We start from the raw sequence: 11,650 nt of genomic DNA, 5'->3' as shown, positions 1-11,650 counted from the left end.
TAGATTAATCTTGCTGTATGTTGTAACCACTGATGCATCCCTCTGACAAACTGAGAAATACTGCACATACACATAGTACCAACAGGCTACATTAGCTTACTCTTAATGGTACTTTATTATAATTGGCAAACAACACAAAAAGCTAGTTAAAGATTATCCAAAAAAAAGAAACAATGGCTTCCAACATGGTCCAATGTAGGTGCTATACATGGTTTTATTTTTAAAACCATGAAAATGCACCATTTAAAAATGGCATATGAAAAGCAACGGACCCCATAATTATTAGAAAATGGTCTGGTCCTGAAATCGCATGAGTTTATTTGCAACTCTGAAACAAGGGTAGAACGGTAGAACAGGCATATGGGATAACCCTAAATTGCAAAAGTACACCTTGGAGCAAAACTCGTGAGCCAAAGTCTCAAAGGCTGGTCAACTTTTGGATGAAGCATCCTTGAAGTTTAGAGCGTCCATCTCGCCGGTGATCCGCCTCAGTTCAGCAGCCTGATGATGGAGTTGATATCTGAACTGCGGAATCCTGGGTTTCCCAGATCCTTTAGAATGCCGGCTTTGTCCTTCGTGGCATGACGGGCAACTGACAACTTGAATGGCAACACGAAACTGTTGGCAACCTGGAAGTTTTTCCCCACAGAGTAAATCTCATGGATCAGGTCCTCCAGGCAGATGATGCCGTGTTTGCCTGAGGAAAGGTGAAAAGATATATAATTAGTGAAGTGGAGGAAGAAAATTTGATGAAAAATGGCGAAGTGATGAAAGAATGAGGTGGAAAGTGGGAAAGGGGCAGCCAACAAAGGAGGAAAAGAAAGACATGCAGGTAAAATAACTAGGCAAACCCAACTAAAGTTATTGCTGTCAGCTGAAAATAGTTCGTGTTTGTTATGTTCCCTGACTGGCTAACCCGACCCAATCAACTTTGCGTCCTGTTCATATCGATTTGGCAATATAAGTGCTGGTGAATATGAAATACGCCTGACAGTGCAACAATATGTAGTAAAGTGAATGAGTATTGAACAAACAGGTTGACATGTATTCTCGACAAAAGAAAAATCACAGTATAAATTTAGATTCCACAACTATTGAAATAACTACAAATAAAAATAAACGTAAAACATACATTTCAGAAGAATATACAAGAGGCAATATACAGGTATGTATGTATGCAGACTTACCCACGTGTTCTTCAATGAAGGCATTATCAGTGAGAGGAATTGGTCGCTGGTTACCGGGGATCTTGGCGCGCCCCCTCTTCAGGACCAGTTCACGGACTGACTTCAGATTGGGAAAACTGTTGAATGGGTACAATAAGTTTAATTTCACTGTATAGTTTGTGTCACTCTTAATGAAATGTATGCTTTTGACATGTGCCAGGTGATTGTGTTGGTCTATCTCAATAAAGTTCAGTTTCCCATTAATTCTGCTAGTATTTTACCAATAATATGCATTATAATCGCAGTTTTCCTAAATTAACACACATGCTCATCTTCTATGCATGACTATGGTTACTTACCCCCACGCCACATAAGGTTCGATAACCTTCATCATTGCCATGGAGTTCTTGTTGATTTTGACGAAAGCGCCACTAAAGATCTTCCTCACCCTCAACATCTGTGCCACCTTCAACACTTTTGGACTGATACCCTTGATGCTACACAGGGGAGGAGAAATACATTCAATGTAAAAAGCTAAACTGGTACATTGTCGATCTTGTAGCTTACATCTTTTCACTTTTCCCATCGCTTATCTATTTCCCAACACTATAAAACTGAAAGAGAATTTACTGGTGGGTGCTGGGCTAAAGAGGGTTCCGTTCTCAAAGGATAGAACCGGCACACCAGATGTACTGAGCTCCATCCTTTGTGAACATCACTATAATCTCTCAATATCCCTCTTGATTGTTAACAGCCTGATTTATGGATAACAGTACTTCAAAAAATAAAAATAAATAAATGTACACGTATGTGAGATGTCAAAATGAATAGGAATAAAAAACAAATTATGGAGCCTATATGTATCAGGTCTGGATCGCATCTTGATGAACTCTTGCAGTGTGTAATCTCTACTCCGCTATCAATTGTTTAGTGTGAAAGCCACAAAGATATGACTATTTTTTTTTTAAAGACTCCTGTAGTGTGAAATACATAACAATCTGATGACTCGCCGACAACCTTAAAACTCCTAGGGCTGTATTTTGCGTGTCTTAAGTACCAGGTCTTATTCCCTAACTTGAGTAAACTAAAGACCTGGAGGCGTGGTCAATGCTCTTTGGCCACTCAGAATAACCAAATGGCATTGATCACGCCTCCAGGTCTTTAGTTTACTCAAGTTAGGGAATAAGACCGGGTACTTAAGACACGCAAAATACAGCCCCTAGTCTGTAGGGGCCATAACCGACATCCTTCATTCTAAATGGGTTAAGTATACTATTAGGAGCAGTGAGCAGCCACTAGGTGGCACCAAGGGACCAGCTCTAAAGCAGTGCCTGTGTCAAGGACCCTGGCAGGAGTATGTCCCCCATAGATGTATTTATTTATTTATATATATATATATATATATATATATATATATATATATATATATATATATATATATATATATATAAATATAAATAAATACATCATTGGCTGCTTTGTAGCCATGTGTGTCGACGGGAGGGTGGAACAAGTGTGCCGGACGTGTGGAAGGCACACTTTGCCACGCTGCTACTTAAGTGACTACTGGCCATTGTGGCCAATTACAGCGCATCATTTCCGGGACTTGTCAGACCCGAACATCCGCTCTGTGATGCACGCGGAAGCTTCTGTAAAGCACCGACACAGAACCTTGACCTCCCTTGAGAGCATTGGCCCCAGAGCCAGAAGAGACCTTTTTATGTCTATGATGTCCCCAACAGACCTCAAGGGTCGGGAGGGCAAAACTTTCCCGAGATTCCTTGCAAAGCACTGCGGAAGCATGAGCGTGCGTCACAGAGTGCATGTTCGGGTCTGTAAGTCCCGGAAAAGATGCGCTGTGATTGGCCAGTAATCACTTGAGTGGCAGCGTGACGTAACGTGCCTTCCACATTTCCGGCGTACCACCTTCCCCAGTGTAAATTCTTCCGCCCCTCCTTCGCTCTAACGAACTGCAGCGGCCAATGAGGCATACATTTTTTCTATGGTCCCCAACATGCATGTCTTTTGGTTGAGAGGAAACTGGAGCTCCTAGGAAACCCACACAGACACAGGGGTTTTCCCTGTGCAAACACAGTAAGGCCCTAGTCAGGTTTAAATCCAGGACCTTCCTGCTGTGAGGCAACAGTACAATTCACTGAGCTACGTCACTACCCAATGAAGAATGTTGCACACTTGCACAAACAAACAGGTAACACTCCATACTATAACTACAGTATATATGGGGGTGACTGTGGCTCAGGCGGTAGAGCAGGTCATCCAATGATCCATGGGTCGGCGGTTCGAATCCCGGCTCCTCCTGTCTACATGTCGAAGTGTCCTTGGGTAAGACACTGAACCCGAAATTGCTCCCGATGTGCTGGTTGGTACCTTGCATGGCTTCCGCGACAATCGGTGTATGAATGGGTGAATGTAATGCACAATCTATGTAAAGCGCCTTGGATAAAGGCGCTATATAAATTTACCATTTATATTGAGTTTTTTATTTTTCTCCCATAGAGGCAGTCAATAGACTGAATAGTTGTCTAGGTTTGTGTATATCTACTGTGTGTTTGTCTCGTCTGCAGCTAATCTCACAAGCCAACGCACACAATGCCAGTAGGCCAACAAAGCAGCTTCAAGCATTTTCTTAACATTATGTTTCATATTCTTTAACAATAGTTAACTTTAATAAACTAAAGTCAATGGAGGTCAGATCAGCTGAAAGCTTGCCCAAATATAGTGTTTTACTCCACAGACATGTCTGATGTCACAGGCTGGCCACAAGAAGTGCAAGATCCACATTGGAGCTACGCTGTTCCCATGTGGATCTCTATTTCCGAGAAAGAAAGAGAGGTCATAGATAATCAAAGGAAACCGAGTAGATAAGTTGCTCACTCTCTGATACGAACAACGAAGCCCAGCTTGTTCTTAGAAGGCACTGGGGGAGCGGGTCTGCACTTCAACCTCTTGAGGCGACTTTCATCACGCCATGTTCGATGGCTGTCTTTCAAGAAGGACTCCAGGCGTTTGAATTTCAAAGGTTTGCCTTTTGAATCCTAGAAAAAAATAGAAAACACATAAGCAACAACAATTGCACAATTAAGGCGACTTTTCTGCTGTGTGCACAGGGTCTGTGTGTGTGTGTGTGTGTGTGTGTGTGTGTGTGTCGCTAGCTCAAAATTCCATTTTCTGGCATGTAGGACAACACTTACCCTTTTCTTATTTTGTAGTGCAAGCTTCGCCTCAGTGGCTTTGATGGCTTGGTACTTTTTTCTTCTTTTCAGGAGATTTTCGGGAACCAATTTTATTACCCGTTTATCTCTAGAACAGAAAGTTGGAACAATCAAACACTGATTGATACAGTAGATAATGTCATTCAAACAAACATTCACTGTCACCTGACTGCATTTTATTTACAGTAAAACAGAATGCAATAGTATGTAATGTACTGCATTTTTTCCTTATGTGTATGTTGATAAAGCTGATGATACTAGTAGTAGTAGAGTTCTGTGTTTCTCATTAACCAAGTTTCGACATCTCTGGATGTACATCGAGACTGAGATGTTTTGAGTTATTCTCTAATCTCAGTGAGTAATAGTGACAGTGATAATTGTTTGAGAAACAAGTTGTGTTTATTTGTTTGATGTCAAAGCTCGCAGTTATTGAACAGAACATGAATAACCATCACTCACTTTCAAGTGGTAATCTCACAGTTAAGAGTATGGTCATTTTCAGTTAAGGGTTTTCCATTTAAAAACTTAAATACAGTCCTTAAATGTATATTGTTTTCATCACCACTGTTTATTTATATTTGGCTGGATAATTCACTACATAAGAAGCTGGACCTTTCTACACTGAACATGGACTAAAGACAAATATCTGTTCCAAGCATACAGCATGCATCTAGCTCAGTTTCCCAGCATTGCATGTATAGGTATGTAAGAATTTTACAGCACTGAAGTGCCAATGCTAGAATTGGCCTAGACATCAAGAGCCAACTGAAGCTAGCCCTGAGTACGAGCGTCATGCGCACCATGGCTACAACTGAAGCTAAAAACAAAACAAGCTCGCAACATTTACGCAGTCACGCAGATTCATTAAAAAATGACCTCAACAAACACACGACGGTGTTCAAAAGTAAATACTATAGCCCAATTGTTGTTACGAAGACAGTAAGTACACAGTTAAAGCTATAGCCCCACATATGGGGCTAAGTTAAAGCCCATGTTAAACTGTCGCTGGATATCTCCACAATCCTACTGTTAAAATACAAAATATAAGATTTGATGGTATGCTTTCATCCTTAGCTGACTTATAAAAACACTGACAAATGTAAAGTACATGGAAATAGCGACGGATGGATATAGATATAACTAATCTAAAATCATAACAAAACCATATACGTACTCAGATTCTGCCATCGTGAATGGGACTCTCGCTAAAGCATGCGCCTTCGGTCGCACAGAATATGACGACACGACACTACACTCAGTGTGGGGGCGGGGATTCAATGCTCGCGTCCGAAACAGCCGCGCGCGTAACCGTAACCTCATACTTTCAGTATATCAATATCTGCCAAAAGAAGTACTGGCTTTTGATTGATTGATTGAAATACATTTTGCAGTTTGCAGAATTACAGAGAATTACAGTAGCCTACATTTCAAGCACAAACTCAATAGTACAAAGACTTGTTAACTGTGAGTGGACGACAGAATTAAGCATTACACTTGTTTACAAGAGGGTCCACCATGTTCAATTCATCAAAACATTTAGAGACGTACAAATATAGACACTTCTATATAGTTAAAGAACAGAACAGGAATTCATCATAAAAGAAGCAAAAAGGGAAAAGAAACATATACAGTGAGGGGAAAGGGGGGGGGGGGGATTCAGATTTTACGGGGGCCAGTTTCGAATTGCAGCCGTCCGTAGGTGCCCTTTGAGAGCGGTTTTGAAGGAGTCAAGGGATTCACATGTCTCACAACTACATTTAGGAACACTGTCTGGAAGCAGTCTACATCTCATTATTAACCAACATCTCATTATTAACCACTTGTCTTGAACAATAGCATTCCGTATTCTGGGGATAACATTTGGCAAAAATAGCCAATTTCAAGCTTACAATGTGACGCTCTGTGCGCTTGTTGGTCGGCTATTTTGTGTGAACATATCTTTGTAATGCAAAAATAGGAGGGAAATATGATCAACTAAGTATATATAGGCTTTAAGGACAAAACCCACAATGAATACATAAAATGGACGTACAGCCTATCAACAGTGAATGTTTGTTTGAATGACTTATCTACTCTACTGTATCAATCAGTGTTTGATTGTTCCAACTTTCTGTTCTAGAGCGAAACGGGTCATAAAATTGGTTCCCGAAAATCTCCTGAAAAGAAGAAAAAAGTACCAAGCCATCAAAGCCACTGCATGAGGCGAAGCTTTCACTGCAAAATAAGAAAGGGGTATGTGTTGTCCTACATGCCAGAAAATGGAATTTTGAGCTAGCGACACACCCACACACACACACACACACACACACACACACACACACACACACACACACACACACACACACTCAAACAAACCCGTCTTGATCACATGACTATGGAGAGCAAGTGTACCGATTTGCGTGAAATTTGAATAAAATCTGAAGGAATAATATTTGAAAATGTGTTTTACATATGTCGGCCTCCTGGTGGCGCTATAAAGAGCAGATGTGAAAAATTCCAGGCAAAGGTTTTTCCATGGCCTCTAGGGAGTTGGCATACAAATTTATACACAGATCCGTGCAGTTAGAGGTAAAAACACTTTTCGGCCAGTTATAGCGCCACCATGAGGCTGAGTTGAAAATGTTAAAGTGGCATTTCTTCCTCGGCCTAGTGGGAATGTGTATGTACAATTCAATTTCACGGAAATCACACGATGTGTTCATGATTTGCAGCATTTTGTTTGAAACTGAGCACTCCTGCGAACTTTGGAAGCCAATCTTAGCCAATCAGAATGGAGTCTGAAAAATCTGAAAGACCCGTTTCGTTGAATGGCCAATTTGTGTGATGTTTGGACAAAATCTGTAGATGACAGATTTGTCCAAAAACTTGTTTTGCACAAAGCGGCCTCCTGGAGGCCAATGTGAAAACCTTGGGGCAGAGGTTCATCTGTAGCATTCAGGGAGTGTGTGTGCAGAGTATGGCTGCAGAGATTAGCTGTCCACGGACGGACAGACGCCTAAAAAATGTCACCAATATATCAATATATAAACTTTCATAATTTATTCTGTGTTGAACATTTGAATGTGACTAGACCTGTACGTGCCCGTCGGCCACTGGCCTACTTGTGAACGATGCAACTTGGGAACCTAATAATACCAGTTGTCATAGCACCCGTTTTAACTATCTGTCTGTCCCTTTTGTGCCCATACTGTATATGGAGATCTAGTATGCAATACCCTTCATACCCATACCACCCATTTTAACTGTTTGTCTGTGTCCCACATGGAGATCTCTGTATCTGTCTGTCTGCCTGTGTCTGAAGAGTGGACTGGTTAAGTAATCAATTGGCAAGTGTGGGGTTGCCATGGCAATCAATTGGCTGAGGCAGAGGCTGGAAATTGCACAGGTGAGGGGATTTAGGCTGATTAGGCCCACTGGCAGAGCCTGACCAGAGCCTTTTGTGGTGGTTCTGGAGAACCGTGGGTCTGACCGACTCGAGTCAGGGCACTGCACTCCCTGCGGAGGTGTGGAACGCGTGTGTTACATGCATTACAACCGCGCACACACACAGACACACACGCACGCAGAGACGTGGCGTATTTATACAGTAGTAGTATCAGTATGCCGACTGATTGATTGATTGATTTCAAGCACAAACTGTGGACGACACCATAAAGCATTATACACTTGTTTACAATAGGGTCCACCATTTTAAATTAATCTGAACATTTAGTCACACAGTGACGGGGAAGAGGGGTGGGGTGGGGTGGGATGATTGATTTGCAGCTGTAGGTGCCATGCCATGCCATTGGATAGTTTGAAACTAATCATGGCATGCCATGGCATGGGGAACTGCAGAATACATTTTTGTGTTTGCAACCCCATATGTGGCATGCCAAGTAGTGTTGACTATGTCGACTAAAAACTATGAGGAACAGTTTTCTTTTACAAAATAAAAACTAAGCTATGATGACTAAAACTAATACTAAAATACCGTACTGACACTTTTGTCAACAAATTAGGCTAAACTAGAAAATGTTAGGGAGGGACTAGTAGACCAGTAGAACTGAAAGAGAAATCAGACACAACGACCCAATCAAGGCCTGCCAAAATAAAAAATTGTTTACTAAATCAACTGTAGAATTTTGTCGACTAAAATCTTATGATATTTAGTCAACTAAAATTAGACTAATACTAAAACATTTCAGATGACTAAAATATGACTAAAACTAAATGAAGTTTCATTCCAAAGAAAATACTAAATATACAAAAATCTAAATTTGCTGTCAAAATCAACACTAATGCCAAGCCAATCACAGTATCCCTCCAGATCAGCGGTTCAATGTGGAAATACACCCACTCTTTCTTCTTTCTTACCTGTAAACATGCAACATGACAATACATTTGAAGTTGAAGTAAATTTGTAGTTATTTTAATAGGAATGAAAAGGGACAGTATAGTATAGTATTATACCTGTAATCTATCGTGTGACAGAATTATAACACCAATTACGACCATCATGTTCCTGCCATCTTATTCGTCATGGTTCAAGTTAAAATTTCAGCTGCTCACCAAATGTATTCGTCAAACACATATACACAGGCCTATCTAAACATTCACCATTAAGAAAACGCATGTATCTGTGATTACATACAGACACATATATCATGAGCCTCCTGATGGTTATATCATTTTAACTGAAGGATGAATAATAACCTGCTGAACTGGTGTCTGTACAACTTCCTGGAACACAAAGAATGTTCTACGTCAAAGTATTAAAGCCATTTGTACGTTGATGATTGTCGGAGGTTTGTGCATGCAATCATGATTGTGCATCATTGACGGCAACATCCTTTGTGGCAGAGGCAGAGTAAAAAAGTACGACAGGTAAAAATTTAAATAAACATTTTATATATGAATTACATTTCTTAATAATATGATATGATATATGATATGTCGTAGCTTCAGATTGACATGTAAGCCCTTAATATGATGTTGTTTGAGTGTTGAACTAACACGGGCAGATTTGTACTGCGTTATTTATTATTAATATTTTTAATATCTTATGTAAACAGTTCATCTGATGCATACAGTAGATTCTAAAGTAAAGTACTAATCAACTTTTAGGTCATCTATAGAGTTCTTTTCTGCCTTAATTATTTTGGTAGGACAGTGGAGATTGACAGGAAACAGGGAGAGAGTCAGGGAGTGCGTAACACGCAGCAAAGGTCAGCCAAGCTTTGGAATGGAACCCAGGACTTGCCGATAGGCTGCATCAGAGCCTATACAGTATATGGCATACATGGGCACGGGCAACTGGCGGCCCCCACCTTCCCCCAGTAATATATAATAGATCTTCGAGTATACCTGACGATGGCCATAGAGGCCGAAAGCTTGTGTGTTTTTTTTGGCCGCTTTGGCAATAAATTATTTTGCGAGTATTCAAAACGGTATGCAGACTTGCTCCTTCTCTTATATATTATCACATTTAAACTATAATTAAAAATGTTTAACCATATTTTCAATAAAACTAAATGTTGAAAATAGTGAAACTAGCAGATTACAAGATCACAATGCATCATGATGTGATGTATTGTGATTGTGAGTTTATATATGTGCTATTTATTGCTCTAAGTCGAATTATTTGGGCCCAAGTGGTTAACAAATTTTCATTTTACAAATCAAACCCAGAATATCAGTAGTTCTTACTCACATGGTTGTTTAAAGTTGGAACAGAAATGGTGTACAGCAACAATAGATGTTAGATGATAACAGTTGGGTATGTGTTTTTAAATATAATTAGCTAATTGTTTACTGGCTTGTGTTGCATTACATGCAAATCTTAGAAAACATTATTTTATTATAAATATTTTTTGGTCAAATAATATTGTTTGTCCTCAGTGCACAGGACAAACATGCTTTATCCCTTTTTAGCATTACTTATCGAAAACATGGTTGTTGTCAATGTCAGCATTTAATTGTTAGCCTAATTAAACTGGGTAGCATCATGAAAAGCAAAGCTGGGACTGAGACACAAAAATTCGGCCCGGATAATTTCGCAGAATTTGTCCCAGACTGACCCACCAGAACCAGCGCGCAGATACTCCACAGAGACGTGTCTTTTCGGGTCAAGGCCCATACAAAAACAATACAAATACAAGCCCTTAACACCACCACATCCACACTTACAGTACAACATCAATGATACACAACCAAGTACCAACAGACAACTAATTTAACATTTGGCCCAGACTGGCCCACCAGTATGCCGGCATGCCTGGTACGTTCTGTGGCCAGTCCACCCGTTTCTGGGTCATTGCTGAAAATGTTTGCGCACCACTGTCCTAAGCCTGATTTGTGCATTGATTGGTGTTACACGCCAAAAGTACAGTAGCTCATCCCAAGTGACAAGTCAGTGTTGATTTTCATCATGTCAAGTCATCATGGGTGTGCACAGGTGTGTCGCAGCGCGAGTCGCGATGCGCTGTGAGCTTGTAGATCAGCTATTTCCGGCATGCAGCTAAGTGAAAATCAGCCATTTCTATGGCATCACGGCCCGCCAAAAATACATTTAGGCCGACTAAATAAAAATAAACTGTAGATTTAGTAAGGTGACTAAAATCTTATTAGTCAACTAAAACATATCAGATGACTAAAATATGACTAAACAGAATGTTATATAGTATAGTTTTATGACTAAAACTAAATCAAAACACTGCCCCATGTGTCTCTTGATGACACAAGCTGTTTTTACACATTGTGGACAGGTATCGTATATGGACACTTGATGTCTGTAGGTATGTGTGTATTATATTATTTTCTTTCTGATGGCTATATACTGTAGGAACCATAATGGCTTGTGTACAGTATCTGCTCACAGTCTGACTATATACATTTGTTACCCAATTGTCTGTTTTGTGATTAATTACACATTGCGGTGGTGTTGGAATCTTAGTGCATGTCGGAAACCAACATCTGCGCCCCGTTGTGGCCGGGTGTCCTCTTTTAGTGATTGACGTGAATATTTTTCTGGGAGCATTATAATGGTGTGCAAACCTTCTCTCTCTCTCTCCACATTATTATTTATTCTGATCTAGCACCCGTCTAAATAGCCAATTTACAGTTGTGTGTGCACCTCTTGACCCATATGTTTGATAAGAACAACACTTAGGCTATAGCTACAGTAGCACTGTTTTCTTATGGTTTCTAGTGTGTCCTTCATGCTGATACGTTAAACAGCAAAAGTCATTACACAATATTACAATAAACATG

At 40.2% G+C, this 11,650-nt stretch overlaps 1 protein-coding gene across 1 annotated transcript; it reads right to left on the bottom strand.

Moving 5' to 3' along the window:
- Positions 1-96: 96 nt before the first annotated feature.
- On the bottom strand, positions 97-5,649 carry rpl7l1 (ribosomal protein L7-like 1). Its single transcript, XM_080791710.1, has 6 exons — positions 5,574-5,649; positions 4,379-4,487; positions 4,062-4,222; positions 1,526-1,663; positions 1,188-1,303; positions 97-697 (listed from the first exon to the last, which is right to left on the bottom strand). Exons 1-6 carry the CDS (start codon positions 5,585-5,587, stop codon positions 489-491), a joined length of 747 nt encoding a protein of 248 aa, XP_080647836.1. The 5' UTR covers positions 5,588-5,649; the 3' UTR covers positions 97-488.
- Positions 5,650-11,650: the final 6,001 nt, after the last annotated feature.

Source organism: Protomyctophum bolini, assembly GCF_963924005.1.
Source record: "Protomyctophum bolini genome assembly, chromosome: 19".
Classification (NCBI taxonomy): Eukaryota; Metazoa; Chordata; class Actinopteri; order Myctophiformes; family Myctophidae; genus Protomyctophum; species Protomyctophum bolini.
This window is presented reverse-complemented; position numbering and strand designations above follow the sequence as displayed.

Bases quoted from the DNA above. Each gene is read 5' to 3' on its own strand.
- rpl7l1 (XM_080791710.1), bottom strand. The intron at 1,664-4,061 runs GTGAGCAACTTA...TCCCCTGTGTAG, and splicing joins TTCGTTGTTCGTATCAGAGA to CATCAAGGGTATCAGTCCAA. The intron at 698-1,187 runs GTAAGTCTGCAT...ACCTTTCCTCAG, and splicing joins CTTCATTGAAGAACACGTGG to GCAAACACGGCATCATCTGC.